A 15,677-nucleotide genomic window follows, 5' to 3' on the forward strand; every position below is an offset into this window, starting at 1 on the left:
CGAACTGGTTTGATCCGAGTTGGGGTTCGATCCGAGTCGAGTCGAGCTCGGGCAAGCTCGAACTCGGCTCGAAATTTTTTCGAGCTCAAAAAATTTGCTCGACTCGGTTCGAAACTGAAACCGAGTCGAATCGAGCTTTTTCGAGTCGAGTCGAGCGAGCTAACTCAGTTCGTGTACAACTCTATGAATGGTAAAGGTCCAACTCATGCCACATACCCCAAAGAATAAAGTACTCCTTCAAGGATCTTGTATCTTGCTGAAACCTGCCAATGTTTGAGAAGATGAGACCTTGTTGGGAAGATGAGTCCCGAGGGTCAACAGACTGTTCTGGTAGCACAGGACTGGGTGCAGCAGCAGCAGTCTGGGCTTTCTTTCTCCCTTTCGCCATTGTTGAATCACTGTAGATGATGGGAATGACTTTCGATGTCGTTCCCATAGACGGCGCCAAACTATTGATGCAGAAATCTAGTTAGCCCTTCTTAGACCTTCGAGTACCTGCACACGAAAAAGACAAAAGAGACCTTGGCTTCAGCAGGGGACCCTTTGATGCCTAAGTCAGGCAAGGAATCTGGGTCTAGTAAAGTGTAGGGTTTTAGTGCGTAGAGTTGCGTGTACCTTTCACCACCGGAGGTGCTCGGTGGTGGCGTGGATAGCGATCTCTCTATTTAGCAGGTGCGTATTGTTGAGGGAATCAGATCTCGGGCGTGTCGTGATTGTCTTCCGAGATCTTCGACTGAGATCTCGAGCAGACGTCTTTAATAAGATCTGAATGGTCGGGATCAGGAGAAGTATGCAATAGAAGGCCGAGGCCGAGGTGACCTACATGGCCGACTCGAGGAGTACTTCGCCGACCTGGATTCTCTAGTGAGACGTGGTTGAGCTTAACAATGAGTAAATTGTCGATCTGCTGACTTGCCTCTGGGTGTCGTGTCCGAGCATCGAGGTCGAGCTTCTTTCCTTAGTGGAAATGAAATGACGTAGGGGATGATCATCCTCTTCATCTTATTGTACGGGATGGGGTTTCCGTGAGTGTAGCAGCTCAGAGTCTTGCCTCGTGCAAAGTCGTACCTTGGGAGCCCTTACCAAGAGATGTTCCAAGCAGCAGCTCGAAAATGAATGGGACCGTGAAAGGGCTCCACATCTGATGGAAGCGGAGATACTTCAGCCGTTGAGGAGCTCCTTGGTCGTGACCGGCGCTGGTTGACTACATGAGCACAGATGTCCGAGTTGACCTTATACTTCTGACCAACTCATTTCACCCATAACACACCTCCCAACCTTCCAAATATATATATATATATATATATATTATTCAGGGATCCGCTTCTATCCTACCTCTCGTTTAGTGACAACCAAGCTAAGTCAGCCTGAAACTAACACGAGCATACTTTCGCAACCCATTCACCAAAATAATGACCTTGCTTGGCTGACTAAGGGAAGTACCAAGTTGACTAGGCTAATTAGCAAATTACAGACCCACCCATGTTACATAATCTACTGCCTTCCTAAAATTGGACTAGTGGTACAAGTTTCTAATCAGAGAATCATAGACGATATTGTGTCGCCACAACACCTTGAATGTATCTTCCTCTTATGCCATTTCAATCCAGATTTTTTAGCAGTTCAGTCCTAGTATCATAAAGTTTTACATTTGTGGCCCCATCTAAGATCCTCACAAGTTGACACCACCTCAAGATAAACAACACTTACTAGTTGCAGAAGCCACCAATCACCTTTCCAAACTCTTGCGCGCATTTCTTTAACAGCCTTCCGCCTTCATTGGTTTTGAGCCCCTCACCTCTTCTACCCATGGAACTTTGTTCCTACCTTCTCTTTCCATTATTGTATTCTTACTATTTCAGGTCTCCTTAACCCTCTTTCCCACTGTTATTGTTAATCACAACAACTGTGTGAAGCGAGGGTATCAATTCACTATATATAATGGAACCTTCTCTTCAATTGGAAGTAGAATGAGGGTTTCTCCCCATGTAGTGTACAAATTCTCATGGTTCAAATCTCAGGTAACCATTCCATTATCATAAGAGAAATACGAAAACATATTATTTATTTATACAATAAATCCTTATGCCATCTTTTTTCTAACTCACTTCATTCCTCTGCTCAGTCCATGCCCTACCTCCCATCCTTCCCTCTGATGGGTCAAATTTCCATCCCTTGTACAACTCTCTAGCTCGAATTGAACTTTCTTTACAACAGTCTCTCTACCCCCATACTTCATTTTCCTGCTTCGATTGGTATGTTGTGTGTCATCATCCCCAAACCTCACAAATGTCAATCCCCTTGTTTTCCTTTTTCCCCAGTCCATCACAATATTCCAATTAATTATGATCTCCACCTCCCTAAACTTGTGTAGTTCCACCATAGTTATCACCTCTGATAGGTTGGATACAAACAGAAATCCATTTCCTCCAAAAGTCTCCCAAGGAATCTTGTTTTATGTTCAAATGAAACATGTCTAACCAAGAACAAGCTAAGATGGACAAGCCCCAAAAGTTTTCCATTTTGAAATTGGTTCAAGCAGGCTTTGATTAAATCATATTACACAAATTTCATACTTCCAACATGACCAAAATTATTTTAGGCTCTTCTAGTAAAAAATCAGGTCAAGTAAGTCATATGATCACCTATGTTACCCTAAAGAGTAAGGAACAAGCATAGCTGATAATAAAAATTTCATGCATGCTTTTGTAAAGCACAAACAACCATTTGATTTTAAAGCTTAATGAAATTCCCAAATTGTAAACTACTCCAAACTCTATTTTCAAAAGGCTGAGATAGCAGTCAAGTTCCCATTATGACTATGATGGTACAAGGAAAAGCAGAAAACATAAGAACAAAACAAGCCTATTTCCAACAGAATGGTTTAGTGTAACAAATTCAAGAGAGCTTGCAATATTAAAATTTATCACTAACCATCTGGACTTCCCAAAGGAGGAACACCGTGCCCACCAGCACCCATACGAAGAATAATAGTAATTGCAGGATTAATAAACGCATGTTGGGTCCTTTTTATCTGCATCATTACCAGAGTAAGATTTGTCAATGCTTTCAAATAATCAAGCAGTTGACAACGTTTAGCTCAGTGAAATGAGTACACACCTCATGAATATCTTCAAAACGAAGAATAACCTATCAAAGGAAAATAGAACACTCTTAAACACAGAAATGTATGCAGAAGCGCTCTATGAGAAGAGTGTCAAAACCATGAATCAATAATTGAGCATCCACTTATACAGTAAAAATGTATTGCTAAAAATTAAGACAAGTGAAAGATATATAGTTTGATTTACAAGTGTCCACTTTGATATTACTATCAAATTAAGAATACAATAGAAAAGGTAAATGAAACATCACATGGAGAACAGGACATTACATGAAACAGTTACTAGAAAAGTTTGCAAGACCCCTTGCCCAATCATGTGGTTTTTCTAGAACTCTTAGAGGATGATATCAGAGAAGAATGACTAAATGATGGTTGTCCCATGGCATATCACAGGGAAAGGTTTTCCACGGAAATCCTTGATTAGATACTACCATTCCATGCAATGAAAAGCTATATTAACAGACACTAAAGAAAACATACACACAACCTCCCGTATAACACTGAAAGAGAACCCAATGCCAGCACTGGAATTCCTCCCCAAGCAAAATTTTGACAAAGAAAAGGAAAGAAATGAAAAAGAAGAAGAAAAAGAAAAGAAAAGAAGAAGAAGAAGAAGAAGATTGCCAACAACACATGAAGTTGTCAAAAGTGATGTGATATGAATGAAAAAATCCTCAGGTTTGGTAATTTCAGATCCTCGCATCATTATCTTAGCCTTATTGCAACAAAATGGGGTCATACAAGAATCCTGTTTCACCATTACATTCAATGTCAGAGACACAGACCAACAACCTGACAGGACCTAGCCATCAATCCTATCTAAGGAACTAGCGTCAGTAAGTGAATGAAGGTTCCAATTATTGGTATCATATTAGCTGATACAGGAGTATCGGATATGCATTGGCCAGTACCAACACATGCAATGGGGAAAACAGAGGCTAGTTCAGATATCGGCAGGTGTATCGGTGTCATTTTGCCCCTGTGTATCGTGACATGGCCCAATACACCTACAACTACAAGAGACAATTTTTCTTTCTTCACTTTTTTTTTCCTCAAATTTTGTGTATTTTCTTTTGTTTCCAGCATATAGGAAAGCTAGTCATTTTGGTACTAGCTTTATGCCTATTTTGGAAATCAAAACACAAGAATTGAGTGTTCTTAATAAATCAAAGCAGAGAGGAACTCATCTGATAGTCATGTCTATAATAGCAAATACCAATTAGATTTGTGCACACTAAACAAATAAATAAATAGATATTTTTTATTAAGAAAAATACACTTTGTTTATGTGGGTAGGTGTGTGTCAAGTCATGGTCTTGGAATCTTAAATTAGTAATAGGCAGAACAAAGCAGAGTTTGTCATGGCAGTAATGGAATGAATGCTGGTTATTCAACAATAATTCTACCGTGGAACATTAGAGGTCTGAGATCTGCTGTGAAAAGAATTGTGGTTAGAGAGGTGATGGGGAGATCATGTGCACACGCACGCCCCCCACCCTACGCACATACTCAAGGAGGAGGAAGGCCCCACTATCGATCTGGATCGACGACGACATCTATGGAGGACCTCTTAGTTAGGGGGTTGTGCTATGGATCATTGGAGTGAACCCAATCATCATGTGGATCCCACATTAGATCTCATGATCGTGGCTCACTACCCTAGATGATCTAGGATTTTGAGTTTTGGTTATTGTTATTAGAAACATCATGAACAGTTTTGATTGCGTTGATTAGTTGTTATTTTTGTTACTTCGTCTCTAAGTATTAGTGTGCACACATGGCGCGACTTTTGAGGTTTAGGGTTTTCTTATAAGTAGACAACCTCATGTAGGTTTTTTTTTCATTGAATATTATGAATAAAATTCTGCGTTTTCCTGCTTCTCTAATTCTCTGAGTTGTAGAAATCCAATTGGGTGCGAAACCCTCCCTTCTTCGAAGGGCGAATTACCATGGTGCGAAGCCACACCCATCCCAAATTGCCCCTGTCTCCTACCCTTCATATTCATCATCTTTTACAACCATCCCCTCATCAAATCTACCCACGTTTGTAGCTAATCTTTCCCCTACAGTAGATTTCCAGAATCTGGCCCTATAGGAGGGTTGAAACTTCGATGGAGCACCACGCACGAATCGTACATCGGATCGACCCAAAACTTGGAGGGTTTGTAGCCTAGCCTTGGCCGACCAGACCCAAGGAGGGGATTTTTGGGTTCATAGGCCCCACGCACGTGCGGACAACCCTCAGTGGATGTGCGTCAGGCCTGGCCTGCTGTCCACACACGCGGGCTGGCTTCAGGTTCATTCTCTCCTCTCTTACCTAATTCCCTTAATCCTAACCCTAGATGGTCTTAAATTCCAATTTCTTTGCCCCTTTTTCTAACCCTAGGGTTCCCCGAATTGAAACTTGTGAATCCCTTGGATTGGGGAAATATTTTTGTGCATGTGTGGAGGAATTTACTCTCCTTTAAACATTGTTTGGTCTATATCTTTATTTGATCCAACCCTAACATGTGCAGGCCTGGACCCGCATAGATTCCCCTTATTGAATGCTTGCCTTTTTTTGTGGGATGTGGAATTTTGTGTGATTGTTTCTGAACTAGTCTGATCTAAGGCCTGGAATCTTACATAGCATATTTAAATTTTCATGTCCTGCATCAAGAGGGGCAAGAGAAAAAAGGGTGGATGTCATTGTGGTTCAAGAAACCAAGAAGGTGAGTTTTTGGATGTCGAAATCAGAGAGTAATGGGGTTGTCCTAATTTTGGATGGGATTGTATAGAGTCAAAAGGAAGATTTGGCGGAATTGTTGGCATTTGGGATCAGCATTCTCCCAAAAAGATTGATGCGGAAATGGGCAGATGGTCTGCAACATTCCTTTTTAATCAATTGTGGGAGGTAATTCATGGAGTTTGGCTTCGCTTTATGGGCCAAATTATCTAGGCTTAAGATAAGATCTTTGGGAGGAGCTTTTTTTATTATTTATTTTTATTTATATATATATAAAGAAAGTGGGCTCATGCCACTGAGATTTCATTGATATGAGAAAATTTATAGCCTTTCGAGTGGGTCCCAACAGAAAGATTTCGGACCACACCTATCATATGAACACAACCTAGGGTAGACACTAGGATTGGATGAAAGCATCCTAGAGGCCCTCCCCTCGAAAGCAAAAAAAAAAAAAAAAAAAAACCCATCAGAACTTGTCTCTGAGGCTATTAGAAAATTGGGATCCTCTTCAAGAGCACCTGATGGATCCAAGACCGGCCTTATCCAGAGCTAGGGCGCCTCTAATCAACCTCAGGAGTTCAGCTCGACATCGGTAGAGTTTGTCAGATTTTTGGGAAGAGCTTGACAGGGTTCAAAGCCGTTGGAATGTTCCCTGCTATATGGTTGGGGACTTTAATGTCATCAAATTCAGTCGTAAGAAGTTGGGAGGTTCAAAGGCTTCAACAAATTTATTGATTCTTAGGGTTTGATTGATATACCTCTTCAAGGTGTGAAATTTATGATTCCCCTCCTTGGGATTACCAAATGCATGTGGTTTGTGGGTGATTGCGTGTGTCCGCTGGGATTAGTCTCACCTTAAAATAGGCCAGGGACACCCTGTCTTCATTAAAAAAAAAAAAGGTGTGAAATTTACCTAGTCTAACAAACAAGAGTCCATCGTGATGCGCCATCTAGATCACTTTCTGAATTTGGCCTCATGGGAAGGTGTGTTTCTGGAGGCCAAACGGTAACTAGAAAGCGATCTTGAATATCATATCTAATCATAGGATTAGTCTCGTCTTAAAATAGGTCGCGGACACCCTATCGTCATTTTAAAAAAGGTGTGAAATTTACCTGGTCTAACAAACAAGAGTCCATTGTGATGTGCCATCTAGATCACTTTTTAATTTTGGCCTTGTGGGAAGGGGTGTTTCTGGAGGCTAAACGGTAACCAGAAAGCGGTCTTGAATATCATATCTGATCATAGTCCCCTCTTGCTTTCCTCCAGTCTCAAATCTTGGGGTCGTTTGCCTTTCTGTTTCAAATAAATGTGGATGGAGCAACCTGACTTTGTTGATGTTGTAAGGGATGGTGGGTTTCATTACAAATCTCAGGTATGGCTTCTTTCTGCCTATTGGTCAAGTTGCTTCTTTTGAAGGAGAAATTAATTTCTTGGAATAAAAATGTCTTTGGGGATCTAAAGATAGCTAAGCTAAATTTACAAGAGGAATAGGTTGCATTAGATAAAATAGAAGAAGACTCAGGTTCTTTGTCTGCAGCAGATCTATTAAGAAAAGAGGTGATCTTTGAAGAGTTGGAAGAGCTGCTGAGGAGAACTTTTCTGGAATAAGTCTCGTGATAAATGAATAAAAGGAGATAGCAATTCAGCCAATTTTCATAAGATTGCAAACGCCCAAAGAGTCAATTGCATCTCAGTTACCAAAAGTGGGGATTAAACTTTGGACCAAAAAGAAGACATTTGCAAATGTATCACTAGCTTCTTTAGTGAAGCGTTCTCCAAAGAATTTCCTTGTTGTCTTTTGATTGGGGGTGTAGTGTTCGACACTATCGCCCAGTCAAGCGCTTATGCTGGACAATAATTTCTCTTGAAGAAGTTAAGGTGCTTGCCTTTGCAGGAAATGAGATCATTTTCCCTACTTAATGTTGTTTTAGAGACTATGGGATTTGCTTGAGGATATTTTGGCGATCTTTGGAGATTTTATGCTAGTCATTGACAAATCACTTGTGCATCTTCCATTTCTTTGATTTCGAAGAAAGAGTGAGCAGGAGTAAACGATTTCAGACCAATTAGTTTAATCAGTAGTAGCCAAAAGCCTATTGTTGAGATCCTTGTCTCTCATCTTAAGAAGGTGATCAATAGCATTATATCTGATTCTCAAAGCACTTTCATTCCGAGAATATCATTTTTAGATGGGCCGGTAATGAATTGATAGACGACTACAAGAAGAAAGGGTATGAAGGTGACAGGTTTTTCATTCAAAGTTGATTTGGAAAGAGCTTACAATTGCGTCAACTTGAAGCTTTTGATTTATCTATTGGATCTTATGGGATTTGGATCAAAGTGGCAGCGTTGGATCAAGGCTTTATCTTCTCCTTGATTTTCAATCTCAGTAAATAGATCTCCAAAAGGTTCCTTCAAGGCTAGCTGCCCTGCCGCATCACCCATCAAGCAACCCTCTTTCTCTCATCCTTCTCTCCATTGTGGTTGAATCTTTTCTTGGGTTCATAGAAAAGACGGTATTGACTGGTATCATTAAGGAGATGATGTAGATAATTGTAATATTTTTCTCTCATTTTCAATATGATGACGACATCTCCTACTCAGAGATGGATCAATTATCGAAGCTCAAAATTTAGAAATATTCTCATTGGTTTTGAAGTTGTCTCAAGCCTTAAAAAATTTAAATCTTACCAAAAGTAGAGCATATTGGGCATTTTAATTTAAACCCGGTGTCAGAATCTGACATTCCAAAGGAAATTGGGTGTGGACTGTAGAATCACCACTTCTACATGATAATTTGCATGCACAATACGCTACATAGCTCACATTACAAGTTATTTTTCACTACAACATTAAAATCAATTAATTTTCAAGACTTTGCTATATTTTATATTTTCAATAAAAATTAGTTAATCTTTTCAATGCTTTTAGGAAAAATAATGCAAGTAATAGAACTAAATCAGTTTCGTTGCTCCTTTACCTTTATACTTGATCATTAACCTTTCCTATTACTTTAGGTTGCAGTTGGTTGCACCACATATCATGAAATTTGTTAAATTGCACTACTAATCAATCTAATTTAGTGCAAAAATAAAGAAATTGGTGCAAATAGGTGCATCCTTGATTAAAATTCTAGAAGTAGCATATAGCACAAGTGCGTAACACAATATGTAGCTTACGCCTCATGCTTCAAAGGAATGAAAGCTACACTACATACTATTTGCTATTTAAAACATTGTGCATAGTTTAAGACCCTATACAAAGAAAACTTATTATTTATACTTGTTTTTGTGGTTTTTTGAGTTCTAATTGTGTAATCATGTCTCTTTTAACGTCTAGAGAAGCACCATAGAAAAATTCCATCATTTTCCCAATGTTTCGCTAACGTTTCTCTCAAACATCAATGCATTCCCCAATAAATGAGATAATTCCCATGCAATCCGTTATGTTTCTATATCCCAAGGTTGTGAACATGCATCAATACAAGTACTGAAATCATAGAAGTGAAAAGGCCTTTATATCTCTAAATATTTGTAGGTCTTGCTCTCATCCTCCTTTCAAGCCCTCAGAGCCAAGGTATCCCAAAACGGTTATGTAACAGTAACGGAGGTAATCGTTACACGTTACAGGATAATAACAGTAGTTATGGAAAAATTTACCCGTAATGGATTGTATTGGTCCGTTACAGGGCTGCAATAGGCTTTTCTTTTCTTTTTCTTTTTTTTTTTTAAAGTCGTAATGGTCGTAACAGGGCCATTACGGCCCGTATCGTAACAGTAACCAACGTTCAAAATATCGGTGTCGCGTTACGTATTGTAACCTTAGGATACAGATATGTACCGGTTATCGCATGGGATCGGTTGTATCGTGAAATGTATCGTTGTTGTTGGAAACATGGGGAAACATTGGAAATTGGTCAAATTTGTCAACGAAATTTCAGTGATTGTTAAAAAAGATGTCAAAACACACTTATAAATCAAAATATTACAAAAAACAAGTGCAAAATAATATGTTTTCTTTGTATGGAGTCCTAATCTATGCGTTGTCTAACTGGATTGATGCAAGTATATTCAAAGTCTACTCATATAATTTATAAATGTAAGAAGATGTGTGGAAACACAAGCAATAAATTCAAAAGCAAAAGAAGAATCACTAGATTAGGTTACATACATGTTTGATTTTGATTTTTTTTCAATTTTTCACAACTCGGTCCTCCAAATCTCGAAATCGAAGTTACCAAACCATGATTTTTCATGCCATACAAAACATGAACAATCATGGATTTGTAACAATTTGACATTGATTAAACATGATCTGGGGGGGGGGAAGGATCGAAATTTTTTTTAAAAAATGCTCACCGGATCGAACGTGTGGGATATATCCCACTACTTGTGTGTTTCGTATCGTACAAGTGAGATATAAGATATATCGTGGGATATATTGTCCGATATCATCGATATTTAAAACGCTGACAGTAACAACGGTGGCCGTTACAACCACCATTACCGTTATGGAATACCTTGCTCTGAACCTACTCAATGTTCCCCTTCTGTTTTTTCTTTTTTAATGGAAGAATACTATTAGCACTACGACTCAAACAACAACAAAAGATGAAGCCCAAACAACAACAGATCAAATGGCTTTAAAAAATACAAAATACCATTCCAAACTGATTGGACATCATGAAACTTGCCTAAGGTCAACCATGGCCAACTCTCTGCGCTCAACTCCTTGCTTTGCAAGAATATCCACATTTGAATTTGATAATCTAAGCCCATGAGAGAAGAAGCAAGGAGGAGGGGGTTACTTGTTTCCCTTCTTTAGAGCCTTCTTTGGAATTTGATGCACATGACCATACCATCTCAACATGTCCACCATCATTTTCACTTATTGGGACTTCTAGGTTGCTTCAGATGGCCTCATTATCAATTCTGCCCTTCCTGTTGTTCCAGACATCCATCCCAATATTCTCAGATATGCACTCCATCTCAACTCATTTGATTATGCCTTCGAACTGGGAAAAAAAAAAAAAGCAGCCACATATAGAATGGTTGCTCCTCTTATAAACATTTTTCTCAAATTTCATACACATGTGAAGATCCCACAACACTCCATAGGCATTTCATCCACTATACTCCAATTCTATTGGAAACATCCTTGGCAATCTCCCATCCTTTTGAATAATTGAGCTAAAATAATGAAAAATATCATTTTGAAGGAACAAAACATGACACTTTGGAAACATCTTCATCAATGTCAGTGAAACTATTTCCCAAATTTCCTTTTTATAAAGAACCAAATAGACAAGAGTCACCTTAATTTTCTCCACACTCTGGAAAGCAAATTCTTCACATCTCATAAGATTACATTGTTCCTTCACTCCAATACCCCAAAATATAAGCATATGGAATGCATCTCCAAAGTCATTTCTGATGTGGTCAGAACTTTAATTCTACAATGAGAAAATTTCAATTCCCTCGTATGGAAAGACTGAGCCAATACCAAAGAGGTTAATAAAAAGCTCCAAATGTAGGATCATCCAACCTTGTAAATGGCCACATGCAAGTATTATGTCGGTTGCTACCAATTAACAAATTATCATCCATCCACACTCCCATATACAAACCCTCCCACAGGATGTAGATGCCATAGAGGAAATGAAGAATCTCTACAAGGAGAGGTATTTCGTCATCTTTCAAATGTGTTCCGAAAACTGCATTCCATACTGCATTTGCAAGAAAATCTTCTTCTTTAAAATTATAAAAAAATAAAAAATAAAAAAATAAAAAAAGACATGACAAGCAAATCTTCAGCGCCAATGATCCAGAATAATGATGATCTCTCCTCTACCCTTTATGTCCCCATACTTAGCCACAATTACCTTCCCCAAAAGAGCATCCTGTATGTACCCAAATTCCCCAAAGCCACTTTCCTGAAAGGGCATCATTTCTTCAACAGACACTACCAATACTTCAGAGGAATGAACGAGGATGTACGTGTTGTTATTATTATTATTTAATGGAATACCTTACAAAAGGAAGTCATGTTTGATCATATATCATATTTTGATCCAAATAGCTGGGTTCTTATATAGGGTCGTGAAATAGATGGGGTGATTTTTCTTGGTTCAAATAAATGAGATGCAAATGAGGAATCTAGAACTAGATAGCATATGCTGCCTAACAAAATATAAACGAAATACATATAGCATCTTTTGTTTCACAATTCCAAATTCACAGTTTCCAATGCATAAAAGATCGAGCTGAAAAGAATTTATAAGTTCTTAAACGCATCCTTATATGGTTCAAGTCAGCCAAACCCATCTAACCGATCAACAAAAGAAACTTTCTTCCAGCATGCGAGTACAAAAGAAACATAGCTGAACAAAAACAAGAAATAGGCATCTATGAATGGGCAGGATGGCTAACCTTCATTTGCTTAGAAAACACATTAGAATGGAAGCAAATATGCCATGCGGAGACATACATGCGACCATGATACAAGAATGATCTCTCAAGTGCACATGAATAACTATGGACAACAACCTGAAATAAGAATTTCCATGCATCAGACCACTGGTTGGATCACCAAAACGTCTCTCTTTCAACAGTTTCATGACACTTGCCTCATCTGGTGGAAGATTAAAAATGGTTTGTAAAGGCCCTGGTTTTTGATGAACTACTGTGGGACCTTCTTTATCTGAAGAAATCCTTCTCCGAGCATTGGCTCCAGCAAAACCATTCGCCCTAAAAAGAAATCTCAGTATCAACTACAAACAAAGGGCAGCAATCATGATAAACATAAAAAATGCTGAAGGTTCAGTTAGAAATTGTAAGAGAAAATTCAGATTTTCCTAGATCATAACACAAAGTCGAGTCCCAAACTCAAATACCTGAGGTCATCACCACTATGGTAAGACCTGATTTTCTCTACTTACCTCAATATGATAACAATTTGATAATTTATTTATTGAAAGATGCATATTTGACACACAAAATAAATCAACATGCACTGCTATCAAGACAAAAATTTAACCCGTCGCCAATGAACAATCAAAATCTGTGCACATGCGCAAATGAAACTGCTTCCCACCCACAACACCCAATCATGTGAATAAATGGATATGAAATAGGGTGAATATAAATGAGGAGAACTTCTGACTATTCATTCCTTCTAAGTTTCACCATTATGAGAATTGTATAAGGTACATGTGCAAACTTTTAGGGTGAATATAAATGAGGAGAGCATTTCAATGATCATTCCTCTGGTTACGTCTCACCTCCATTTATTTCAACTTTATGAGAATTTTATAAGGTACATGTGCAAACTTTTAAGGGTGAATATAAATGAGAAGAGCATTTGAATGATCGCTCCTCTGGTTATTTGAAGTCTCACCTCCATTTACTTCAACTTATTTATTCCTCGGGGTTATTCCGTCCCTCCCTGCCCTACAATGACTCTCCAGCTTACTTCAACTTCGACTTATTTCTTCCTTCAGGTAATTCCTTCCCTCCCTCCATTTACTTCTTCAACCCAAAATGAATATCTGTGGGGTCAATTACTGTACCCCTACAAGCATGGTTACTATCCTCCTATTGCATAGCCTCCACATGGAAGGCATCGACAAGATTCAAACCATTCCTTTAGTGTGTCCAACCATGAATAAGCCACAACCAAAAATCACACAGATTGGACAATCCTAGTTTTACAGTCACTGTTACGTAAATGGACACTAAGATAAATTTTGTAATTCAACAGGAGAAGTTAATGAATTAGACATTTAGGATTGTATCATCAGACGGTTAAGGGAATTTTGTCAGTGGCCAATCCATGGTGGGGCCACAGGATGAGTGATTCATTATAGGCATTTGCAACTATGCTAAATGATTGTGGAAACCACTGTTTATCCCTAAAATTTTGGTCAACTTCAAAAAGCAGCACTTGGACTAAACATATTCACCCATGTGATGTTTCACATTCATCAGGAAAAATTCACTAATTGGACATTTAAGTTTCTATCATCAGATGGTAAAGGGAATTTTTGGTAGTGGCCAATCCATGGTGGGGCCACAGGATGAGTGATTTATTTCATCATAAACATTTGCCTGTATGCTACATGATTGAGGAAACCATGGTTTTAGCCCTACAGTTTTGGTTGACTTCAAAAAAGGCAGTTAACATAAACATATCACCCATGTACCCTTCCTCATTGGGACCTGCAACAAGGCACCCATTTGCTTGTAACCTTTTAAATAAACAAATAAAAGAAGACAGGTGGTTTTGGAAAATTTATGATTCAAGGAGATGTTTTCTCTATTCCAATGTTAACCCTAAGTTGCAACATTGGTGAAATGAACTTCTTTCTTGTAGGACAAGACTCCCATGGTATGTGACAACCATTTTGGTGGGAACTCGTCTTCCTCACATATCGTACAGGTATTCAGACCATTCAAATTGTGGGGCATATTGTGGATAGTCCATAACCTGACAATCAATCTTATTGAGCAATCCGAAGCATGGTTTTGGAAAAATGATACGGTACAGGCTTCGCATATCGGTATTGGCCTTGTATTGGTTGAATTTTTTTTAGGCAAAAGATTACGGAAAATATCAAAGGAAAAAAGAAAAAGAAAAGGCAAAGTGAGATATTAAAAGATCTATCATCTTTTCGATGTTTTGAACATGTATTCAAATCTATGTCGGACCATTCTCAGTAAGAATGTTGTCTATCAGGTTGACCTGTTTAAACTCAACCAATCCCTAATTGAACACAAATCAAGTATGATTTGGTATATTACGGCCTATTATACTGAAATACAACAAAAGGAAGATGAACTCTTTTTTTCTATTTTTTTCCCATAATGGTCCATTCCACTTCAATTCTTTTAATCCTGCTGAAGTCTTTTATTTTGATCCCCAAAATAGGTTTGGATCTAGTCCAAAATGACTTTCTAAGCTTTTGCTATGGTTGAAATGAAAAAGAAGAGGAAATTTGAGAATATTTTGAAAAAGAAATTTTCAAATTTGTGCCTTCATGGCAATATCAGCACATGTCGGCCCACATCAAACATGTATCGATGTTGATACACCCTGTATCGGCCAATACAAGCCAACATGGCCCCTTTTTTTCCCCGAGGCCAATACGACCATGCATCACATATTGTAAAAGGCCAATATGGATATGATATGAACATGTTGTCAAAATCCTACAATTTACGATATATGAGTTTAGTCGAATCTTAAGAAAATGATTTGAATCCCAATCTTGAATCCCTTTTTATATGAATACTACAATTCTATGATTTGAATCCTATGATTTACGATTCAAATCATACTTGTTCTCTTCTATTTTAAGCTTCACTTGGTTTCATTTTATGTTTTTAAATTGGTGGGAGCTTTAAGAATCGTTTAGAAAATGTAAATTATTTTATTTGTTCTTTGTAAGTGATCAAATAATAAATATTCTCTTCAACATTAAATCATGTAGCCTTTTTTGTGATTTCTTACTTCTTCAACTAGTTGAAACACCAAATAGATGTATGACTTACCTGTAACGTTTTTATGGATGGTAATGATCATTCTCACTTTTATGTATTTTGGAATGACATTTAGAAATTAAAAAAATCTTTTTTAGTCGGTCTACAAAGTATCAAAGGCCTCTTTTCCACCATGATTAACAAGAACATAAATCATTAAATGACCTTTGTATTTTTTAAAGGAAATTTCTTGGAAGACAAAAAAATAAAGGAATAAAAACCCTTTAAAACTATCATGATATGGTATTACTTGGTGCACAATGATGGCAAAAGGAAGACGTGTTTCTAAAA

General features: G+C 38.1%; 1 protein-coding gene and 1 long non-coding RNA gene across 2 annotated transcripts in view; both read right to left on the bottom strand.

Moving 5' to 3' along the window:
* The window catches only part of LOC131246408 (BAG-associated GRAM protein 1), a 51,554-nt gene that overhangs the window by 15,219 nt on the left and 20,658 nt on the right, over positions 1–15,677 (bottom strand). Inside the window, exons 7-10 of the mRNA XM_058246515.1 lie at positions 12,476–12,596; positions 12,279–12,395; positions 3,121–3,150; positions 2,935–3,034 (exon numbers count right to left, since the gene is read on the bottom strand). Coding sequence (XP_058102498.1) covers positions 2,935–3,034; positions 3,121–3,150; positions 12,279–12,395; positions 12,476–12,596 — 368 coding nt within the window. The remainder of the gene's footprint in view (positions 1–2,934; positions 3,035–3,120; positions 3,151–12,278; positions 12,396–12,475; positions 12,597–15,677) is intronic.
* Positions 10,199–12,268, bottom strand: LOC131246409 (uncharacterized). The gene is made up of 2 exons (XR_009171364.1): positions 10,805–12,268; positions 10,199–10,768 (listed from the first exon to the last, which is right to left on the bottom strand). It is a non-coding gene; the product is annotated as an uncharacterized LOC131246409 (long non-coding RNA).

This window comes from Magnolia sinica, chromosome 5 (assembly GCF_029962835.1).
Source record: "Magnolia sinica isolate HGM2019 chromosome 5, MsV1, whole genome shotgun sequence".
NCBI classification, from domain to species: Eukaryota; Viridiplantae; Streptophyta; class Magnoliopsida; order Magnoliales; family Magnoliaceae; genus Magnolia; species Magnolia sinica.